Here is a 23,338-nt window from a genome sequence, read left to right on the forward strand (position 1 = left end):
GAGAGGTTTAAATTCTGATGACTCTTCCTTGAAGGCCATATTTGTTCAGGTGCCTCTGAACAGTAGAACAATGTACCACAACTCCAGAGTCTGTTAAATCTTTCTAAAGGTCTTTTGCAGTTAAGTGGGAGCTCTGATTTGCCTCTCTAGCAATCCTACGAGCAGCTCTCACTGAAATTTTACTTGGTCTTCCAGACCTCGTTAACTGTCATTTCATAAATACATTTCAAACTGAGGGAAGGGCAGCTTGAAAACGCTTTACTATCTTCTTAAAGCCTTCTTCTGCTTTGTGGGCATCCACCATTTTTATTTTCAGAGAGCTAGGCAGCTGATTAGAAAAACCCATGGCTGCTGTTTTTTTTACATAGTTAGAGGAAGCTGTTTTTTTATAAAGCTGGGAAAATTGCATCACCAGACCTTTCCTAATGATGATAGTGAACAAGCCATAACCTTAGCGGACTAATTAAGGTCTGAAACCTTGGTCAAAGTTATCAGAACACACAAATTTCCAAAGGTGCCTAAACTGGTGCATCGGCTCATTTTCCTTTTTGTAATTTTTAAAATGTAAAAAAAATAAGTACCGTATATAATATGCCTTTTTGCCTAAAATACAGAGAAAATGTGTTATTTTTAACTTCAGGCCTTTTAAAGATACTTAGTCTTCAAGTTGCTTAAAGGGAACCTGTCACCAGGTTTGGCTGATACGAGTTACGGCCACCCCCTTTCAGGGCTTATATACAGCATTCTATAATGCTGTATATAAGCCCCCGATCCGACCTGTAAGAGAAGAAAAATAACTTATTATACTCACTTGCAGTGTGGTCCGGTCCGATGGGTGTCGCTCTTCTTGGTCCGGCACCTCCCATCTTCTTATGATCCCCGTCCTCCTGCTTGCTTCATATGGATGACGTGTCCCCGCTTCATCCACACAGGCTCCCCAGAATCACGCTCCTGTGCAGTTGTACTTATCTGCCCTGTTGTGGGCAGAGCAAAGTCCTGCAGTACGCAGGCGCTGGGTCTCTCTGACCCTTCCCGGAGCCTGCGCAGGTGCGCAATTATGGGGAGCCTGGACGGGGATTGTAAAAAGATGGGAGGCGCCGGACCAAGAAGTGCGACACCCATTTGACCCAACCTCCCCACAGGTGAGTATAACAAAAGTTATTTTTCTTCTCTTACAGGTCTGATAGGGGGCTTATATACAGCATTATAGAATACTGTATATAAGCCCTGAAAGGGGGTGGCCGTAACTCGTATCAGCCAAACCTGGTGACAGGTTCACAATAACACAATTTTCTCCAGCAGTGCACAAACTTTTACATGCCACTGTATGTCCATCATTGCAATGAAGGAGGACATGGCTCTAAAACCCCTTTGTGACATAACTCTTTTGAGATTTATTCCCAGTTTTTTTTACTGATCTACAATAAAGAATATGCATTTTATCTAAGCATGAGTCCTACTGCTGGCTCTTATCTCTTCTAAAGGCCCCGTCTCACATAGCGAGATCGCTAGCGAGATCGCTGCTGAGTCACTAGTTTTGTGACGCAACAGCGACCTCCATAGCGATCTCGCTATGTGTGACACGTACCAGCGATCAGGCCCCTGCTGCGAGATCGCTGGTCGTGTCGGAATGGCCTGGACCTTTTTTTGGTCGTTGAGGCCCCGCTGACATCGCTGAATCGGTGTGTGTGACACCGATCCAGCGATGTCTTCACTGGTAACCAGGGTAAACATCGGGTTACTAAGCGCAGGGCCGCGCTTAGTAACCCGATGTTTACCCTGGTTACCAGCGTAAATGTAAAAAAAAACAAACACTACATACTCGCCTTCTGATGTCCGTCAGGTCCCTTGCCGTCTGCTTCCTGCTCTCACTGACTGCCGGCCGTACAGTGAGAAGTGAGAGCGCAGCAGTGACGTCACCGCTGCGCTCTGCTCTCGCTGTACGGCCGGATCTCAGTCAGAGCAGGAAGCAGACGGCAAGGGACCTGGACACCGAAAGGCGAGTATGTAGTGTTTGTTTTTTTTGGTAACCAGGGTAAACATCGGGTTACTAAGCGCGGCCCTGCGCTTAGTAACCCGATGTTTACCCTGGTTACCGGGTGCTGCAGGGGGACTTCGGCATCGTTGATGACAGTTTCAACGATGCCGAAGTCGTTCCCCTGATCGTTGGTCGCTGGAGAGAGCTGTCTGTGTGACAGCTCCCCAGCGACCACACAGCGACTTACCAACGATCACGGCCAGGTAGTATCGCTGGTCGTGATCGTTGGTAAATCGCTTAGTGAGACGGGGCCTTAAGAGGAGAGGCTCCATTTTTTTATGAAGGCTACTTTAGGGTCCAAATAAATGAGTTATCTACTTTGGCATGCCGGGATTCTTGATTGGCCAAACACCCCCCAGACAATGGTTCAGCCGATTGTTTGGCCGACAGCTAATCTCGTCTGACTCTCCCATATATAGGAGTGCTCCTGTGTTTTTGCTGAGAGACGCTGCAAGACATCTTTGGCAGCCGCTCATCTCAGGAACAGCAAAAAGATTGGCAGACCAATATCAAACACTCAGAATCCTTAACTCTCTTCGACAATCATTTGTACCATACGCATTAGACTGTTTTCTGAATCAGTTGATATCAGTGGCTAAGGGGTCTTATACCCTTTTGAAATGTACTGTACAACATGGAAACATACCTCTGAATTTGTGTCATGGGCATTCAAAAGTACTCTTTCAATAACAGTCTTAAGCAGCGAATGATCTAAAGGAAAATAAAGAATTGTGAAACAATATAATTTTCAGCTACAGCCAATATACACAAAATAAGATAAAGCAATTAAATTCAATAAAAACTTAATTTACACAAGCCTTGAAGTGTTCATATTAGATGCTTTGATTTGTGGAGATAAATGTACAGCTTTATAAGGAAAATATTTGGATTAGCATTCACACGGTTTTTTAAAACACAGTTCAAAATAAAAATCAGCAGATTTTACAATTAAAGCGTCCTTCTCATCTTCATATATGGGTATGGTTATGTAGTCCTTGCAGAAAAACAAGGAACTTTGAAAATTACTTCTATATTACATTTTTCCCTGTTCTCTCAATATGCTTTTTTTTCTCTTTTATTGTTTACAGCTTGTTGCCAACATGACCTCAGCAGCTGTACTGGAGCGGAGGGAAAACATGGAGAGGTCATATTAGCACACATTGTGGAGCATACATGTTAGCTCCTAATCTTGGCCAATTCTGTCCAGCCCTGCAAGAGCCTAAGAGCAGTTCTACAGTGCTGCTAACCTCCTTCGGCAGCTGCAAGTGTGAGTGTGTGTTTGTATATGTATGCATGTCAGCAATATGGTGGTGCGGTTAGCCTGAACTGTCAAATAAGCAAGGAGTCAGGCTGGCTGAGGAGCGCTGGGCTCCTGAACAGAAGATAATCCTGTAAGCAAAATAAAGCTGCTCCGTACCGATAAGTGGATTCTTTCTTATATCCAAGACCATCAGTGTTGTGTTAGATTGCAATGCATGAAGAAATGCTTTTGCACCCTCACTGGATATTCCACACTGCCGCATGTCTATTGCTAGAGAGGAAGAAAAAATATGACAGATCAATGGCATATTTTAACAACAGATTGAAAGAGTCTTTGGTATATTGTTTTCTAACAGCTTTGAAAGCGTTTATCAAGGACTTTTTTTTTCCTTTACGATGGGCCTAAAACTAGGAGGCTGGCAGTTGCTAACTACAGTACCTGACCGTTCCACCCGGCACAGAGTGGTCATTACCACAACTGCCAGAGATTTATCTGCTCCACAGCAACAGACCCGCTCTCCCTCTTCCAAGATGCTCTGTCGATGGGGCGTGACTGCTGGTGTTCTGTTAATAGACAGACGGCACCCTGCAGTTAGGCAGCAGGAAGCTGGCTGTCAGTCAGGATGATGTCAAAGGTCACACCCCATAAAACAGCAGAGCAGAATGGAAGAGAAGCCACTGCTCTGTTGACGCAAAGTCAGCAGAAGCCACAGAATCGCTAGTCGTCGATCTAAGACCGCTCTATGCCGGCAGAGGATTAGTCGGGCACAACAGGCAAGTAGGTAGCAACTCTCTGCATGTTAGTTCTTGGGCCCATGGTAAAATAAATAACTAGTCCCAGATAACATCTTTAACCCCTTAAGACCCAATGATGTGCAGTTTCAGTCATTGGGTGCCTCTCCCTGTTCGGTGCAAGCCCCAGCGATGAGCCCGCACTTTTTCCGGCACATGACAGGTGACAAGTGCCCCGAATAGCCGTGGATGGAATCGCGATCCACTCGCAGCTGCTAACATGTTAAATGCCGCTGTCAATCTCTGACAGAGGCATTTAACATGCACACGCCAGAAGCTGGTCTCAAACCACGCCCATTGGCACCGGTATCACATGACCGCAGGTCGCCGATGTATTGGCATGATAACCCGGGATCTGCAGCAGACCTCTGTGGTTTCCATAGCTGGATTGCTATAAGCGATGCCCAGCGGTCAGCACTCATAGAAAGTGAGAATTTCTGCTACATAGAGCAGGGCTGCAGCTTTGCTCTGTGTAACACAAGCAATCGGATGATCCCATGGAGGCTATTGAAGCAAAGTGTAAAGTAAAAAAAAATGTTTTTAAAATAAAAAAATATATAAAAGTTTAAATCACCATCCATTCGCCCCATTTAAAATAAAACAAGAATATAATTTAAAAAATACATATACAGCTCTGGCAAAAATTAAGAGACCACTGCAAAATTTTCAGTTTGTCTGATTTTTCTCTTTATAGGTATATTTTTGAGTAAAATGTAAACTGTTCTTTTATTCTATAAACTACTGACAACATGTCTCCGAAGTTCCAAGCAATAAATTTTGTATTTATTTTCTGAAAATGAGAAATGGTGAAAATAATAAAAAAGTGCAGTGCTTGAAGACCTCAAATAATGCAAAAAACAAAACAAAAAAAAAAACAAGTTCATAATAATTTAGAAACAACAATACTATTGTTTTAACTCCGGAAGAGTTCAGAAATCAATATTTTGTGAAATAACCATGATTTTTATTCACAGCTTTCATGCGTCTTGGCATGCTTTCCACCAGTCTTTCACACTGCTTTTGGGTGACCTTATGCCACTCCTGGTACAAAAATTTAAGCAGTTCTTCTTTGTTTGATGGCTTGTGACTATCCATCATCCTCTTGATTACATTCCAGAGGTTTTCAATGGGGTTCAGGTCAGAGATTGGGCTGCCCATGACAGGGATTTGATGTGGTGGTCCTTCATCCACACCTTTATTGACCTAGCTGTGTGGCATGGCACATTGTCCTGCTGGAAAAAACAGTCCTCAGAGTTGGGGAACATTGCCTGAGCAGAAGGAATCAACTGTTTCCAGGATAACCTTGTAGGCGGCTTGATTCATACGTACTTCACAAAGATTAACTTGCCCAATTCCAGCCTTGCTGAAGCATCCACAGATGGTCATCTAATGGTTAGACGGAGACCTGGAGAGACATACAAGCCACAGTGTCTAGCACCCACTGTGAAATTTGGTGGAGGATCGGTGATGATCTGGGGATGCTTCAAGCAAGGCTGGAATTGCTCAAGTTGTTCTTTGCGAAAGACCTATGAATCAAGCCGCATACAAGGAGATTCGTCTCAACCCCGTCATAAAAAATACCTAAGCACTAACCGGCATAATTTACCTGCCTGTTGGGCATGGCGACACTCTTTCACCGGCACTAAGAGGTCATAGACCGCTCCTGTCGGGGATTCTGCCGACGTCACATCTACAGAGCGGAGGCTTCTTTTCCGCTCCTCTCTGTCGATGAGGCGGGTCTTCCGACGTCATTGTTATTGACAGCTGGATCCCTTCTGCTTAGCTGGAGTAGCCGGCTGTCAATCAGAATGATTTTGTAAAGAATGCCCCATCACATCAGCAGAGGCAGCTGAATCCGAGGCAGAAGCGGTCTGTGACCGCTCTGTGCTGTGTAGGAACGGTGCCTTGCATAACAGGCAGGTAAGTTGCAATTATCTGCCTGTTAGTGCTTAGGTACATGCTTTAATTTTCATAACGTCCAGGATATACCCTTTAAGGATTGTAGAAACGATGGTACCAGAAGGCTGTTACTAGAATCTAACAACACCGAGCTCAATACTAACTGAATTTCCTATATCAGGGCTGATTTTCCCTGATTTCTCCTGTAGCTGAGTTTTTAGCAAAATATAATTGATTTTTATGGGTAGGCCTGTATTATTGATTGCTCATACCTTTCAACCACAGGTCCTCTACAAGAATATCTGCTACTGCCTTTGCTCCCTGGTCTCCGATTAGCGTATTGCAGTTCAAGGAGATTCGTCTCAACCCCGTCATACAGTCAAGGTCAGGTCGTCTGTATCTTAAGCTTTCAGCCCAAGCCTCACTATGCCTTCTTGTTGCCTGATGCTTAAATAACAAACAAAATTCTGTTATACAAAAAATAAATAGAATTTAATGAACAGCATATACAGTTGTGTGAAAAAGTGTTTGCACCCTTCATGATTTCCTATTCTGTCACACTTAAATGTTTCAGATCACCAAACAAATTTAAATATTAGACAAAGATAAAACAAGTAAATGCAAAGTGCAGTTTTTAACCCCTTAGTGACAGAGCCAATTTGCAGCTTAATGACCAGGCCAATTTTTACAATTCTGACCAGTGTCATTTTATGAGGTTATAACTCTGGAACGCTTTAATGGATCCCGCTGATTATGGGAATATTTTGTGACATACTGTACTTCATGTTAGTGGTAAAATTTCTTCGATATGACTTGCGTTTATTTATGAAAAAATGGAAAAAAAGGGAAATATGGTGAACATTTTTTTAAAACTTCACAATTTTCAACCTTTTAATTTTTATCCCCTTAAATCGAAGAGATATGTCACACAAATAGTTAATAAATAACATTTCCCACATGTCAACTTTACATAAGCACAATTTTGGAAACAAATTTTTTTTTTTTGTTAGGAAGTTATAAGGGTTCAAAGTTGACCAGCAACTCATTTTTACAACAAAATTTACAAAACTATTTTGTTTTAGGACAACCTCACATTTGAAGTCACTTTCCTATGCTATACAAGCAATCAGCCTGCAAAAAATGAACGTCCCTTAGAGGGACAAAGTAAAAAAGTAAAAAATAAAGTGAAAAAAATTAATAAACATATATTGTATCCTTAAATAAATATTTTTATGAAAAAACTAATATATATATATATATATATATATATATATATATATATATATATATATATATATATATATATATATATATATATATATATATATACACACACACACACACACACACACACACACACACACACACACACATAAATTTTTGTTTTACCAGCGATCAGTCCAATGGTAGATTAAAACATACTTTTTATGATTAAATAAAAGGTATATTTTACTCTACCATTGGACTGATCGCTGCAGAAATAAAAAGTTTTTTATACCGTATATACTATAAGCCGAACCTAGTATAAGCCGAGACCCCTAATTTTGCCACAAAAAACTGGGAAAACTTATTGACTCGAGTGTAAGCCTAGGGTGGGAAATGCAGCAGCTACTGGTAAATTTCAAAAATAAAAATAGATGCCAATAAAAGTAACATTGATTGAGACATCAGTAGGTTAAGTGTTTTTGAATATCCATATTGAATCAGGAGCCCCATATAATGCTCCATACAGTTCATGATGGACCCCATAAGATGCTCCATATTAAATTATGCCCCATATAATGATGCATAAAAGGTTAATGATGCCCCCGTAAGATGCTCCATAGAATATTATGCCCCATATAATGCTGCACAAAGGTTGATGGCCCCATAAGATGCTCCATAGATTATGCCCCATATAATGCTGCAAAAAGGTTGGTGGCCCCATAAGATGCTCCATAGCATATTATGCCCCATATGTTGCTGCTGCTGCGATTAACAAAAAATAATGACATACTCCCCTCTCGTAGCTCAGGCCCCCAGCACTAGCGATATTCACCTGTCCGTGTTCCACCGCCGCGCGCCGCTGTGTCTCTGCAGTGATTGTTCAGGCAGAGGGCATGCACTAACCACGTCATCGCGCCCTCTGACCTGAACATCAGTCAGAGGACACCGAAAACGGAGCCTGGTGGTGCAACGGGGACAGGTGAATATTGCATGGCTCATCTCCCCAGTCATACTCACCCCCTCCTGGCGCGGTCCTTGTTTCTCCAATGTGAAGCACCTTGAACCTGCAGGTGCTTCACAGAATTTTATAATGTTGAGCCGTGAAAATGAAAAATCACATTATTTCCACAAAAATTTTCTTTTAGCCCCAAATTATTCATTTTCACAAGGTTAACAGGAGAAAACGGACTGTACAATATGTTGTGCAATTTTTCCTGAGGACACCAATACCCCATATGAGACGGAAAACTACTGGTTGGGCACAAGACATCGCTTGGAAGGGAAGAAGCACCTTTTAGTATGCAAAATTGGCTAGAATAGATAGTGGAAGCCATGTCATGTTTGGAGAGCACCTGCTGTGCCTAAACCGTGAAACCCCCCACAAGTAACCCCATTTTGGAAACTACACCCCTGAAGGAACTTCTCTAGAGGTGTGGTGAGCACCTTGAACCCACAGGTGCTTCATCAAATTTCATAACATTGAGCTTTGAAAATGAAAGAATACAAAAATGTTGCTTTAGCCCCAGATTTTTCCATTTCACAAGAGTACCAGGAGAAAATGGGCCCCAAAATATTTTGTGCAAATTCTCCTGTGTACACCGATAGCCTATACATGGTGAAAAATTACTGCTTGGGCACACGGCACGGCTTGGAAGGGAAAGAGCGCTAATTGAAATCTGGAGAACAATTTTGACTGGTATTGTTTGCAGATGCCATGACAACAGCAGAATTCCCTCTCACGTGACCCCATTTTTAAAATTACACCACTCTGGGAAATTATTTACAGGTGTAGTGATGATTTTGACTCCATGTGTGTCTTCCAGAAACAAGCAGTGGTGGATGTTACTGAGTGACAATTGCAAACTGCCACTGCAGTATCAAGCACATTGTAGTGCTCATACATTGAGCCAAGATGGTGCTTCTGGAGACATGTACCCATAAATTAGGTGGGCAAATCAGGTGGGCTCTCCTCGCTACAGAAATGCCTAACGTGGAATCTAATTGTGGTTTAAGCACACTGTGAGGCTCAGAAGGAAAGGGGGGGGGGGGAGATTTGGGAACGCAGAATTTGCTGGATTTCTTTTGGGGAGCGAGGAGCCATTTTGCATCACATTTATTCTGCGCTCTACACAGATAAATTACAAATGGGTTTCCATCTAAATCTCCAAATGACATAATTCAGATGAAAATCATGAGGGATCCATTCACTATAATGAGGCAGCAGAGTTACATTTTACTTCCTCCAGCCTCTGTTCAGCTATGTCCATTTTTTTTGTATGAAGTGCACAAAACTGACTGACCGCGCATTTATGCTTGCTTAAAAAGTCTAGTGTGACACTTTTATAAGCAGGGTCGTCCTGGACTCACCAATACAAATCGTATATTTTTTTTTATTTTTTACATAAATATGTGTATTTGTATAATTTTTAAAATATTTTTACAGGTTTTTTTTTTGTTTTTTTTACTTAGTCCCTCTATGGGCTTTAACTTTTAATACTCTAATTGCTGTTATAATGCATTGCAATCAGGGCTGTTGAGTCGGTAAGCCATACCTCCAACTCCTCAATTTCCATGACACCGACTCAGACTCCACCAAAATGGGCTCCGACTCCACAGACCGGATTACAATGTACCAGTATTGCATTGCATTATACCTGTCAGTGAGACACTGACAGAAGCCTCATAGATCAGGTTCCTGAAATCGTCTAAAAAAAAAAAACAACAAAGTTCATGTCGACCTTGGTTTGCCATAGCAATAATCGGTGAGGTTGCAGGGGCACTGACTGGAAGAGAGAGGGAGGCCCCTCTGTCTCCCAACCTTCTAAATGCTGCAATCAATATCACAGCATTTAGATGGTTGGGAGACAGCCAAAATTTGGCTATAATTTAAGCTGGGCTCCTGTGCCCCGCATGATCGCCATGCCATGACATACCCATACATCAAAGGTTGGGAGCCCCTATCTGACCATGACATATAGGTATATCAAAGGTCATGAAGAGGTTAAAGAAACAGTAGTGGCAAAATTTATTTAGATTTGCTTTAAGGAAATCTGTCAGTAGGATCAACCCTCCTAAGCCATATGCAGGTCATAGGAAGTTGAATAAAATTATAACTTGATATCTGCAATCCGATGTCTCCTTCCAGAGAAATCAACGTTATTCAAATATGTACATGAGTTGTTCCAGGCTATCGACACTGATCTGCATGAGAAATGGTCTAAAGACCTTATTTTGAATAAAGTGAGGCGTTACCAATGCGATATGTAATGGCCGCTCTCTGCTCTACTGATGTCACTACAGAGCATGTGTGTGATTATAACTGACACATCTGCAGGTTCCTCTCAGCTTCAGCCTCCATCTCAAAGGCAGACAAGGGCTGTAGTATTGTTACAATAAAACAGAGCTGCAGCAAATGTGTTTGTAAGAAAAAGTTCAGTTCAACTGTTCTGTGTTACTTATACGTCTCACAATAGTAACGTCCCCTTTTATTTAAAATAATCTCTGGAGGCAAATTCTCATGCAGGTAATTGTATATACTCGAGTATAAGCTGAGGCACCTAATTTTACCACAAAAACTGGGAAAAAGTATTGACTCATCCCTCATCCCCAACCTGGTCTGCATGGCTCCTCATTCCCACATCCTGGTCTGCATGACCCCCTTCATCCCATCCTGTTCAGCATGACCCCCTTCATCCCCATCCTGGTCTGCATGACCCCCCTCATCCCCATCCTGGTCTGCATGGCTCCTCATTCCCATCCTAGTATGAATGGCTCCTCCTCCCTATCCTTGCATGCATAGCTCTTTATCCATATCCTTGTAAGCATGGCTCTTCATCTATATCCTACTTACCATCCCGGGTTCCCGCGCAACGTCTTTTTCTGGTGCCTGCAGCCGATTTAAGCTTGCAAGCAGCGCATGGCAGTGTTTTCATGTGCTGCTTACAAGCAGAGGACAGCTGCCGGAATGCTCACTGCTCTCCACGCCATGACTTTGTGCAAGGAGAGCAGTGAGTATTCACTGCTATTTAGTAGTGAGCACAGAGTCAGCCGCCGGCTTCCTGCAGTGATCACGTCAGCTGCCGGAATGCTCACTGCTCTCCACGCCGTGACTTTGTGCAAGGAGAGCAGTGAGTATTCACTGCTATTTAGTAGTGAGCACAGAGTCAGCCGCCGGCTTCCTGCAGTGATCACGTGCGCCCACTTCTTAAGGGAATGAATATTCACTGCCCAAGGGAGTGGAGAGAAGTGAATATTAATTTCTCTTAAGTACCAGGAACACGAGATCGCCCGGCGGCTGCAGGAAGCTGGCGGTTGCAACTACTTTGCCCACTATTATAGAGAAATGAATATTCACTCCCAACGCAGTGAATATTCATTTCCCTTTAACAGCGAACACAAGCATTAGCCGCAGAAACCAGTTCCTGCCTCCAATGACACGCTGCTCCGCCGCTGCCGCTCCCCATTCATCTTCTGGGACCCTCACTCGAGTATAAGCCGAGGGGGGCAATTTCAGCACCAAAAAAATGTGCTGAAAAACTCAGCTTATACTCAAGTATATACGATATATAAGAAAAATATGGATTTCTCTGGAATAAGACATCGGATCACAGAAATCAAAGTGTCATTGTTTTCAGCTTCCTATGACCTACATGCCCATAAGATGGCTTAGGAGGGTTGATACTACTGGTAGATTCCCTTTAATGTAAGAAAAATGTGTAGTGATAAATGTCTATGTTATAATATGTTTAGGAGCCTAAAAATTTACCCTGTTTGAGACTTTATGCATAACTAATGAGCAAAACATCAAGCTGCATTTACCGTCTGTGCATATTGCAATGTTTCAAATCTTATAATTACCTTTACAATGCTTGCTATCCATTCAGCTCCGTGCCATGTCAGATTACACCCAGTAAAATCTATTACTTTGATTGTTGGTGAATTCTTCACACTTTTGCAAATTACTATATGGACAGAACATAATTCAATGAATACAAATTCTACACACGTATAGTAAAGAAAAACAAAACAAAAACACAAACCCGTCAGTCTTCCAGACTCTTGTTGGTATCACAAAATCCCTAACAGAGACACTTGCCGGTGCTGTTTAAATGTAGTTTCTATGTGTTCCACGGAAACTCTAGGAGAAATGGGGTCCCTTAACCCCTCTGTTACTCCAGAAAGATGCATGCTATTTTTACAGGTGGCCATCTATGCTTATGGCTCTCTACATTGTAAATTTAAATTCCATAAAAACAATGGGGAGCGCCGCATACCGACATAACGACCGACTCCTCTCCTAAGTACTAACTAGGAGTAAAGGTGAACTATATTATTCCCATAGATGCAGGTTCCACTATCTGGACTTCTAGATATCAGGCATTTATAGAAAATAATTTTGATATGATGGAAAATTCGCAGATGATAACAACATTAGTTTAATTGAGGAGCATGGTTGCTTTTCAACATATCAATGTGGCCCTCCTAGCAGAAAAGGTTGTGCACCACTAATTTAGAGTCATAAGAAAAAGAGTGCATAAAGAGGAAAAAGCTGTTATATAGAGTGAATGCTACATAGAATGCTCATTAACATAATGGAGCACACCATAACAGCTGATTGTAGAAGGATTGACAGATTCAAAAATACAATATTAAAATTAAACTCTTCTATTCTCCATGGCAATCAAAATACAGTAGAGATAAGACCCTCAAAATAAAAGCAGCAAGTCAAGAAAGTAAATTCTGCTGAGAATGAATGACTCACTGTCTATTTCTTTTGCAATCTGTATAGTTACACTTATCAGGAAAAAATGTAACATCAAATGTCAATAAAGAAAAAGCTTGACAGTTTCACAAAGACAGCGTTGTACATACTAATTGATACAACCAGTTATCAGCACAGAGTCTGTCTTTTTATAGTCACTATGATTTCATCCAAGGGAAAAAGTCACATGAGCACATTTTTTGCATGCTGCCGACAGCATTTAATTTGCTTTCCTTACTTAGCTTTTCAAAGTAGTCTTACCAGAATTAGGGTTAATTGATAAAGATTACAGATTTCAGCGCATAATCAAAGTATAAGTTTGTGTGGAAAACTCGGTCACAAACTGATGAAAATGGGCAATTCATTCATAGGTCCACAGATTTTACAGCAGCAGATTTCAAAATCTCTTCAGTAAGTAATGTCTGTACTGACCGCAGTTCTCGTCTCTGAACCCAATCCTGAACCAGGTTGTCTAGTTCAGATCAGGTGGCCGATCCAGACATTATGGTCTATACTTGAACCATAAGGCTATGTGCACACGTTGCAGATCCGCAGCGTTTTTGCCACGCGCAATTGCACCAAATCCGCAAAGGAGTACTCAAGCAATGTTAAAGGGAACCTGTCAGAACTTTTTTGGGCTACCGGCTAAAAATATTTAATTTAGTGTCACCTATGCATTACACAACTACTTCTGGAACCCCCTGACTCCCCATGTATCATCCACAATTATTTTTTTTTGATTCCTCCCGCGCTCTATGGTCATCTGTTCTGTCCGGTCGGATGGGCGTGGCTTAGTTTCCGTCTGTCCACCACTCCTCGGCTTGCTGTATGTATTTCTTGCTGTGAATATCTCAGATCGCGTACAGTTTTCGCGTTTGCGCATTCAAATGGCATCTCGCGTGTGGGCAGTATGCTTTGCCCAACTGTGGGCAAAGCAGAAAAGCAGTACTGAACATGCGCCGGCATACGTGATTGCTTTCTATGGCCTGTCTTCTCTCCAGCGCTTTTGAAAGGTTTCCGGTGTCAGGGAACACAGAAATGGCAGCGAAATACTTCCGGCACATAGAAAGCAATCTCGTATGCCGGCGCATGCGTATGTCACGATAATATAAATGCATTATTCTGAGTATACTTCTAGAAGGTTCCATGGCTTTACAGAAACATGCTGTGGGCTTCTGACCACCCCCCCTCCCAGCTCCTTCTCACTACACACTCTGTGCAACGTGATACCAGTGTGCTAGCAGCCCCCACTGAGTAGTTTATGGCCCTAAGCTGGCTGATGGCAGTTGTGGAAACGTGCTCTTTTGTTCATTTAAAAACTTAATAGTAGAGCATAACTTGACCCCAATTAAAGATAGAGATATAAAAGTTACATATTCCGATTGTCCACCGAAAGATCTATAACCCACTGAAATCTATAGGATCCAGGCCCAACGAAATCCAAGGAATGGATTTCTCCATAAGCAGGTCATGTATCCACTTCGTGTTTATACTTAAAGGGAACCTATCACCCCGTTTTTTAAAGATTAGATAAAAATAGTGTGAAACAGGGGCAGAGCTGGGCTTTACATTAGTGCCTTTTTGGTGCCTTTACACCCCCGTTAGGCTGCCGAAATACCTTTGTGAAGTGGCCGTTTTGTCCTGTCACTCAAGTTGGTCAGGTCGGATGGGCGTGGTCACAGCGCTGTTTCTCCCCCAGATCAGGCTCATCATTACGTTGGTGGCGTAGTGGTGTGCGCATGTCCAAGGTCCCGAATCCTGCACAGGGGTGTGAAAATAGCAGCGATGTCCGTTATTCCATTGGTGGCCGAGATGCGAACTCTGCTTCACGAAAATGGCCGCCGCGATAGCCATCTGCGCACGCGCGGATGCCCGCGGCCATTTTCCTGAAGCCGCGGCCAGCAGAGCGCCGCTTCTGCGCACGCGCGGCCAAAGCAAGATGGCCACGCCCACCGACCACCAATGAAATAACGGACATCGCTGCTATTTTCACACCCCTGTGCAGGATTCGGGACCTTGGACATGCGCACACCACTACGCCACCAACGTAATGATGAGCCTGATCTGGGGGAGAAACAGCGCTGTGACCACGCCCATCCGACCTGACCAACTTGAGTGACAGGACAAAACGGCCACTTCACAAAGGTATTTCGGCAGCCTAACGGGGGTGTAAAGGCACCAAAAAGGCAGTAATGTAAAGCCCAGCTCTGCCCCTATTTCACACTATTTTTATCTAATCTTTAAAAAACGGGGTGATAGGTTCCCTTTAAATGAACCCCCATTTCATGCTGAGCATGATACTTTTGTCTTTCTTCTACGAGGTTCACCCTAAGGCTACTTTCACACTAGCGTCGGGAACAACCCGTCGCTGTGCGTCAAGCCGACGTTCCCGACGCTAGCGTGGTCTCCGCCGCACAACGGGGGCAGCGGATGCATTTTTCCCACGCATCCGCTGCCCCATTGTGAGGTGCGGGGAAGTGCGGGGAGGTGGGGGCGGAGTTCCGGCCGCGCATGCGCGGTCGGAAGAAGCGGACCGTCGGGAGCAAAAAACGTTACATGTAACGTTTTTTTCTCCCGACGGTCCGCTACCACACGCCCAAGCGTCGCAAAACGGACGCAACGTTTGGCAATGCGTCGCAAATGCGTCGCTAATGTTAGTCTATGACGAAAAAACGTATCCAGCAAGAACTTTTGCTGGATGCGTATTTTCGGCAAAACGACGCATTTGCGACGTATTGCAGTTAACGCTAGTGTGAAAGTAGCCTAAGAGATATGGGTAATAGAGTATTTCATAATTGTTCAGAAAGGAGAGATCCCCAACCACCCACTGAGGTCAGCACAGTGGGAGTGCCTTAAGTTTGAACACAGGTATAAGACACGGAGGCGGGACTAGAGCCCTCTCTCTCCCTCTGTCTCTCTTTGCCTGGGAAGTCGCCTAGCAGATACTGTGCCTAATGCATTGGGAATATGCTCCTCCTCCTCCCTGCCGCATGGCTTACCAAGGAATGACATAAGACAAATGTAAGTTTATTTTCATCTTTACTATAATTGTCTCATCCTGTAACATTGCTTTTTTATGCTTTTTGTAAACACTGCCTATTTCTTTTTGGAGTAATAGCTATAATATTTACTAGCTTCGTTTTCCTTGCTCTAACATGTACCTCCAACATCCTCTGAAGTAAATTACACTACTGCTTGGGTTGGCTCCTTACCCGCTATTAATAATAGGAATAGGAGCTGGTGGCAGCAGAGCATACTGAGCTTGTTGGGTATAGCTGGCAGTGACGGAAAGGGGTTTATAAGAGTATTGCCTGGCTGGGAATAGTTATATCACCCTCGCTACAGCGTGCCCAATAGCCAGTACACGACCGGGCAGCCTTTCTGGTGACTACTTATTCTAGGTGTAGTTCCCTGACTGACCTGAGCGTAAGGGGGGCGCCAGAGAGCTGCAAGTTTCAAACCGGTACTGGGAAGTGGGATGTAAATAAATCCCTGTGAAAGAACTGGGGAACCAAACACCCTCGGTTCATGACAGCGTAATACTGCTTTTCGGCTTTGCCCACAGATGAGCAAAGCATACCGTGCACACGCAAGATGCCTTTCGAATGCGCACACGCAAAAACTCTAAGTGATCGCCGAAATTCACCGCAAGGAATTAGTAGAGCAAGCGAGGAGGGGGGAGAGACAGAAACTAAGCCATGCTCATCGGACCGGACATATTAAAGGGAACCTGTCACCCCCCCACCCCCAGTCGTTTCAAACTAAAAGAGCTACCTTGTGTAGCAGTAATGCTGCATTCTGACAAGGTGGGTCGGTGCTGTAACGTGAGAAATAATCAGTTTTATAATTTGTCTGAAGTACCTGGTCCTCAGTCAAGTGGGACGGCGTTTCCCCCCTGCTTCAGACAGCACACTGCTGTCACTCACATCTTCTTGGTGCCGGGGGCCGCCTCCTCCTCACCGCTGTTTTCAAAATAGCCGGCGCCTGCGCTCTTTTCCCCTGCCTGGTGCAGGCGCAGTGAGCGCTGGTCGTCTTTCCTCATATGCAGCCCAGCTGACTGCGCCTGTGCAGCCGCCCTGCCTGTGATTCCCAGCCCCGCAATGTGAATAAATCATAAGTCACTGCGGGGCTGGGATTCACAGGCAGGGCGGCCGCGCAGGCGCAGTCAGCTGGACTGCATATGAGGACAGACAGGCAGCACTCACTGCGCCTGCACCAGGCAGGGGAAAAGAGCACAGGTGCCGGCTAATTTTGAAAACAGCGGTGAGGAGGAGGCGGCGCCCGGCGCCAAGAAGATGTGAGTGACAGCAGTGTACTGTCTGAAGCAGGGGGGGAAACGCCGGCCTACTTGACTGAGGACCAGGTACTTCAGACAAATTATAAAACTGATTATTTCTCAAGTTACAGCACCCAGAACTAAAAGAGCCACCTTGTCAGAATGCAGCATTACTGCTGCACAAGGTGGCTCTTTTAGTTTGAAACGACTGGGGGGGTGACAGGTTCCCTTTAACATACAGCGCGGGAGGAATAAAAAATATAGTTCTTACCGATAACGGTATTTCTCTGAGCCCATGACGGCACCACGGAGAGAGGGAATCCGCCCACCAAGGACAGGAAACCTACAGTTAAAAAGGCGGTACCACTCTCCCGCATCAGTTGTTTACTAGAGAACGATGGGAGACTATGGAATAGCGTATTAGTTTTAACATTACTTAACTTAATTGAGATACCGCGTGACTTAATCATATAGATAGCATATGGCAATATATTAGTGTGCACACCCATAAGTGAAGGGAGGGAATGTACGGGTGCCGTCATGGGCTCAGAGAAATACAGTTATCGGTAAGAACTATATTTTTCACTGACGCCCATGACGGCACCACGGAGAGATTTGCAGAGAATGTACATTCAGGGAGGGACCACCGCTTCCAGAACCCTTTTACCCAAGGTGAGATCTGAAGAGGAGATAAGGTCCAAACTATAGTTCCTATAGAATGTAGATGGTGAGGACCAGGTAGCAGCTCTACATATCTGGTCAATTGAAGCTCCAGCCTTCTCCGCCCAAGAAGTTGCTACTGCTCTCGTGAGTGAGCCTTGACATCTCACGGGACGGACATTCCACTTGATGAATATGATAGGCTGATGGCATCCGTGATCCATCTCGCCAAAGTGGCTTTGGAGGCTTTTTTCCCCTTCCGGGGACCCTGAAAACACACAAAAAGAGAGGCATCCTCCCTACTCTCTCTGGTGGCATCTATGTAATGCATGAGGCATCTCCGGACATCTAGTGTGTGTAAGGATTCTTCCTCCTTGTTTTTAGGGTTGGGACAGAAGGAGGGGAGAGATCTCCTGAGTTCTATGAAACCAGGATGCTACCTTCGAGAGGTATGCTGGGTCTATTTTGAGAACAACCCTATCCCCAAGAAGTGTGTGTAAGGAGGGTTAGCAGATAGCCTGTATGTCGCTAACTCTACGTGCAGACGGGAGGGCGACGAGCAGAGATGTTTTGAGGGATAGGAATTTCAATGGGATATCTCCTAAGGGCTCGAAGGGAGGTTTAGTCAGGGCTTTAAGGACCAAATTTAACTCCCATTGAGGGGTAACTTTTACTGGAAGTGGTCTCGATCTACCTGCTGCCCTGATGAACCTGGAAACCCACCGATTCATAAAGTGATGTTTTAAGGGACAGATTCCCAGAGAAGCCTCTGACAGGGGTTCAAAAGGAGGTTTGGATAGGGATGTAAGATCCAAGTTTAAATCCCAAGGAGGAGTAAACAGAGAGGGGATGGGTCTAGACCTGGCCAACGCTTTGATGAACCTGGATATCCCCAGATTCCCAGCCGGGTCGTAATTGTACAGGGCCCTTAAAGCCAAGACTTGAACTTTTAAAGTATTTGTGGCTAGCCCCTGTTCCAACCCCTTGTGCAGAAACTCTAAGACAGCTGTTACTGGAAACTCCCTCTTCTAACTTGGAACCTGAAAAGAAGTTCCTCCAGGTTTCCCCCCATGCAGTTTGGTGGTTCCTATATGGTCTTCTCCACTCCTGGAAACTTTCACAATCAATATTATGGTTAATATTCTGAGGAGTTGCACCAGTGAAATCTGGGTGACCAGACTTTTGACCATTGCCACATATTAGGGCTCATAGTACCGGCCACCGACCACCTACACCATATTTCAATGAGGAGGGGACTTGGAGAAGCGACATGTGCCTGTTCAGACTGGATTACCCAGTCATGCACCGCGACGTCTGCTTGCGTCATAGGGGCGCGCGCTCACCCTGCGCGGGCGCACTAGCCTCCGGTCCCGGACTGCGGGAAGATCAAACCAATAGCAGTTAGCACATGGATAACGGCAGAGCATTAGGATGCACACCATTACTCATCCAGGAGATCACGTCTATTCCGAATCCTTAGATGTCTAAACCCCAAGCAAGGGTTGGATATTATTGAAACTAAGGAATACACAATCCGGTAGGTAATATTTCCTGACATTACCAGAGTTGGCCTTCTCATTAGAAGCGCTGAAAGGGAAACGTGGATCATCACTCCTATTTTACTGATATTACACACATATACATATCCTAAAAAGCAAGCTTGTCAGTGTTATTTATACACCCAGACAGCCATGGAGGGAGTAGCCATACTCTATGGCTAAAGAAAAGCAGGTTTCTTCTCACCAGAGAGGTGCTGATTCGCCACAAGGTACCAAAGGCAGACATGCCGTCCCTGGTAACCATAATACAATAGACTTATGGGACGAAAATCTGTCTACTGGATGTTAATCAAGGAAACTAGCCTGATTGTTGTATGTGGAATGGGAAGGATTCTTTCCTTCCACCTCTTGGTATTTTCTGCTCCCCGGACAGTAGTATATCCTTTTATAGGTTGAGAAAACTGTTCCAAACGGAAGAACTGCAAATTTACTAAGCCAATTCAAGCATAGCTGTTTGATTGGGTAAGCCCTGTTGTAAAGAATGAAGCAACAGACGTTGAAGTACCGAGGCACTCAGTATGATGCATAGATGCACTATGATGCAACAAGACGCACAGAGGCACTCTGTATGATGCATAGAGGCACAATGATGCAATATGAAGCAACAAGGCACGCAGTATGATGCAACATGAAGCACAGAGGCACTCAGTATGATGCATAGAGGCACTCAGTATGATGCACTCAATATAATGCATAAAAGTATTATGATGCAATATGATGTACAGCGGACGCAATATAATGCAGAGGCACTATGACGCAATATGATACATAGAGGCATGCAATATAATGCATAGAAGCACTATGATGCCATATGATACACAGACACGCAATATAATGCAGAGGCACTATGATGCAATATGACGCACAGAGGCACTCAGTATGATGCATAGAGGCACTATGATGCAATATGACACACAGAGGCACTCAGTATGGTGCATAGAGGCACTATGATGCAATATGACACACAGGGGCACTCAGTATGATGCATAGAGGCACTATGATGCAATATGACACAAAGAGGCACTCAGTATGATGCATAGAGGCACTATGATGCAATATGACACACAGAGGCACTCAGTATGATGCATAGAGGCACTATGATGCAATATGACACACAGAGGCACTCAATACGATGCATAGAGGCACCACGATGCAACATGTTGCACTCAATATAATGCATAGAAGTATTACGATGCAATATGATGTACAGCCACACACAATATAACGCATAGAGGCACTATGATGCAATATGATACACAGAGGCACGCAATATAATGCATAGAGCTACAGTCATGCTTGAAGATGCCAAACAGGCCCACAGTTACAAGCAAAAGAGCAATTTCTCAGAGATACGGATAAGCCTCCACTCTGAATAGTACATCTCATTTGTCAGACTGACCCCACCCGAAGGAGCTAACTAATGAGCCGCAGCTGAAGGGCAGTCTTCATGGAGACAAAGTGCTCCATTAACACCATTTGTCCTCCCAAGGCATAGAGTAGTTAAGTTGCAAAGAAAAGTGAGACACCTGTTTATCGAACCAAAAAAAAAATGAAAAACATGCTTCCAAAAAGTCACTCTGAAGTCCAATCATAAGGCTCTGTGCAGACAAGACATGCAACTAACTTGCGACAGCCTTCTCCACCATGCGTCCTCTTTGCCGCCTCTCCCCACACACCCTAAAGGCCCGCTGCCCGAGCAGTGGTGACTCAGGATACCACGCCAGCCGAGGCAGGGAACCCCTGCCGCCTGGATCAGTCTGGCCTGGCAACAGAAGTAGCGGTGGCTTGCCAGCCGGCGTTGGAGCAGAGTGCCTCCGCTGCGGGAGGAAGCGGCTCCACCCAGGAGCCTCGTCCGCTCACTGGTCTGTGTGGCTGAGGGAACCCCCCAGGGAGGGTTTCAGCCCCGGGCTCAGCTCCGGGGTTCTCTGGAGAAGATTCTGGGAGAGGCAACACGCGGCTTTTTTTTTTTTTTTTTTTTTTCCCCACGCTGCACACCGGAGGCCCCAGCTTTTGCAGTTTACAGGCTGACGCTTCAGGAGGGAGAGCGCCACTCTCCCCGCAATCACAGAGGGACCCCCCTGGATGTTTATCGCTGCTGCAGCATCTTACCTAAGGAGGTGGCCGCGAACTCCATGCCACCTCCCCCGCACACCCTAGAGGCCCACTAGCCCCAGCGGTGGCGCTTCGGGTTACCACACTAGCTGAGGCAGGGGGACCCCCGCTGCCTGAGTCGGACTGATTGGCCCCGGAATCCAACGACATCTTCCTGTTAGTAAGCTGTAGGTCTCCCATCAAGGACAGGAAACCAACTGATGCGGGAGAGTGGTACCGCCTTTTTATCTGTAGGTTTCTTGTCCTTGGTGGGCGGATCCCCTCACTCCATGGTGCCGTCATGGGTGTCAGAGAAAAAGGTATTTATGGATGATACATGGGGAGTCAGGGGGTATCATAAGTAGTTGTGTAATGCATAGGTGACACTAAATTAAATGATATTTTCAGCTGGTAGCCGAAAAAAGTGCTCACAGGTTCCCTTTAATCAATGGGAATCCAGAATTGGTGTGCATATGCTGCGGAAAATTCCACACCATGTCAATTCTTTTTGCGGATCTGCAGCATTTCTGCACCCATTGACTTACATGGAGTCAGTCAAATCCACAGCCAAACCGCAGGTGTAAAGAGGTCTGCGGATTTGCGTGCCAAAATCGCTGCAGAAAGGAAGGAGGAAGAGTGCGTGGGCGGAGACTGTCTGTGTTGGCGTCTGCCTGCGTAGTCAGGCACCGTCTAATGGGACTACTACTCCCAACCGGCAAAGTCTTCTGTCACATATAACAGTGACAGCATGAGCCGATGATGGGACAGTAGTACCATCATCCGGCGACTGTGTTCAATTGTAAAACAACAAAATATAATAATAAACCAACATATACCGTATATACTCGAGTATAAGCCGACCCGAGTATAAGCCGAGACCCCTAATTTTGCCACAAAAAAACTGGGAAAACGTATTGACTCGAGTATAAGCCTAGGATGGGAAATGCAGCAGTTACTGGTAAATTTCAAAAATAAAAATAGATACCAATAAAAGTAAAATTGATTGAGACATCAGTAGGTTAAGTGTTTTTGAATATCCATATTGAATCAGGAGCCCCATATAATACTCCATACAGTTCATGATGGGCCCCATAAGATGCTCCATTTTAAAATATGCCTCATATAATGCTGCATAAAAGGTTAATGATGGTCCCATAAGATGCTCCATAGAATATTATGCCCCTTATAATGCTGCACAAAGTTTGATGGCCCCATAATATGCTCAATAGAATATTATGCCCCATATAATGCTGCACAAAAGGTTGATGTCCCCATAATATGCTCCATAGAAAAAAAAAAAATTACGCGGGAGCCCACACAATTTTTTTTAGGGTATGCTCCCACGGTCAGGAACCGGCAGCACTTTGGAAGCCGCACATGTCCATTCCGTCCAAAGCGCTGCCGGCTTTTGAACGCAAGCGATTCCGCATGTGTTCATTGAACTGTGTGGAATCACAACGCTCAATACATTGTACGGGGAAGTTTATCTTGCGGAAACTGAGTGTCTCCGCAAGATAAATAGACATGCTGTGGTCAAGTGACATCAAGCCCACGGATTAGCAATGGAGAAGCATCTATAAGACACCTATCCATTATTAATCCTATAGTTATATGGTAAATAAAGACACAGCCAGAATAAAGTCCTTTATTAATTGTAATTGACCATACTTACTGCATCGCCTAATCCCTGAATCCCTTGATCTCCTGCAACAAAAATAAAATAATAAACCAACACAAATACTCCCTGTCCGCCGTAGTCCATTTAATAACAAGTGTCCCATGACTATCTCCCCTGT

General features: G+C 44.5%; 1 protein-coding gene across 5 annotated transcripts in view; it reads right to left on the reverse strand.

Moving 5' to 3' along the window:
- CEP78 (centrosomal protein 78) overlaps positions 1-23,338 on the reverse strand; it is a 167,503-nt gene that overhangs the window by 111,751 nt on the left and 32,414 nt on the right. For all 5 annotated transcript variants that reach the window (XM_077249007.1, XM_077249008.1, XM_077249005.1 and 2 more), the window contains exons 5-8: positions 12,053-12,156; positions 6,262-6,436; positions 3,456-3,569; positions 2,685-2,749 (exon numbers count right to left, since the gene is read on the reverse strand). In XM_077249007.1, coding sequence (XP_077105122.1) covers positions 2,685-2,749; positions 3,456-3,569; positions 6,262-6,436; positions 12,053-12,156 — 458 coding nt within the window. The remainder of the gene's footprint in view (positions 1-2,684; positions 2,750-3,455; positions 3,570-6,261; positions 6,437-12,052; positions 12,157-23,338) is intronic.

Source organism: Ranitomeya variabilis, chromosome 1 (assembly GCF_051348905.1).
Source record: "Ranitomeya variabilis isolate aRanVar5 chromosome 1, aRanVar5.hap1, whole genome shotgun sequence".
NCBI lineage: Eukaryota > Metazoa > Chordata > Amphibia > Anura > Dendrobatidae > Ranitomeya > Ranitomeya variabilis.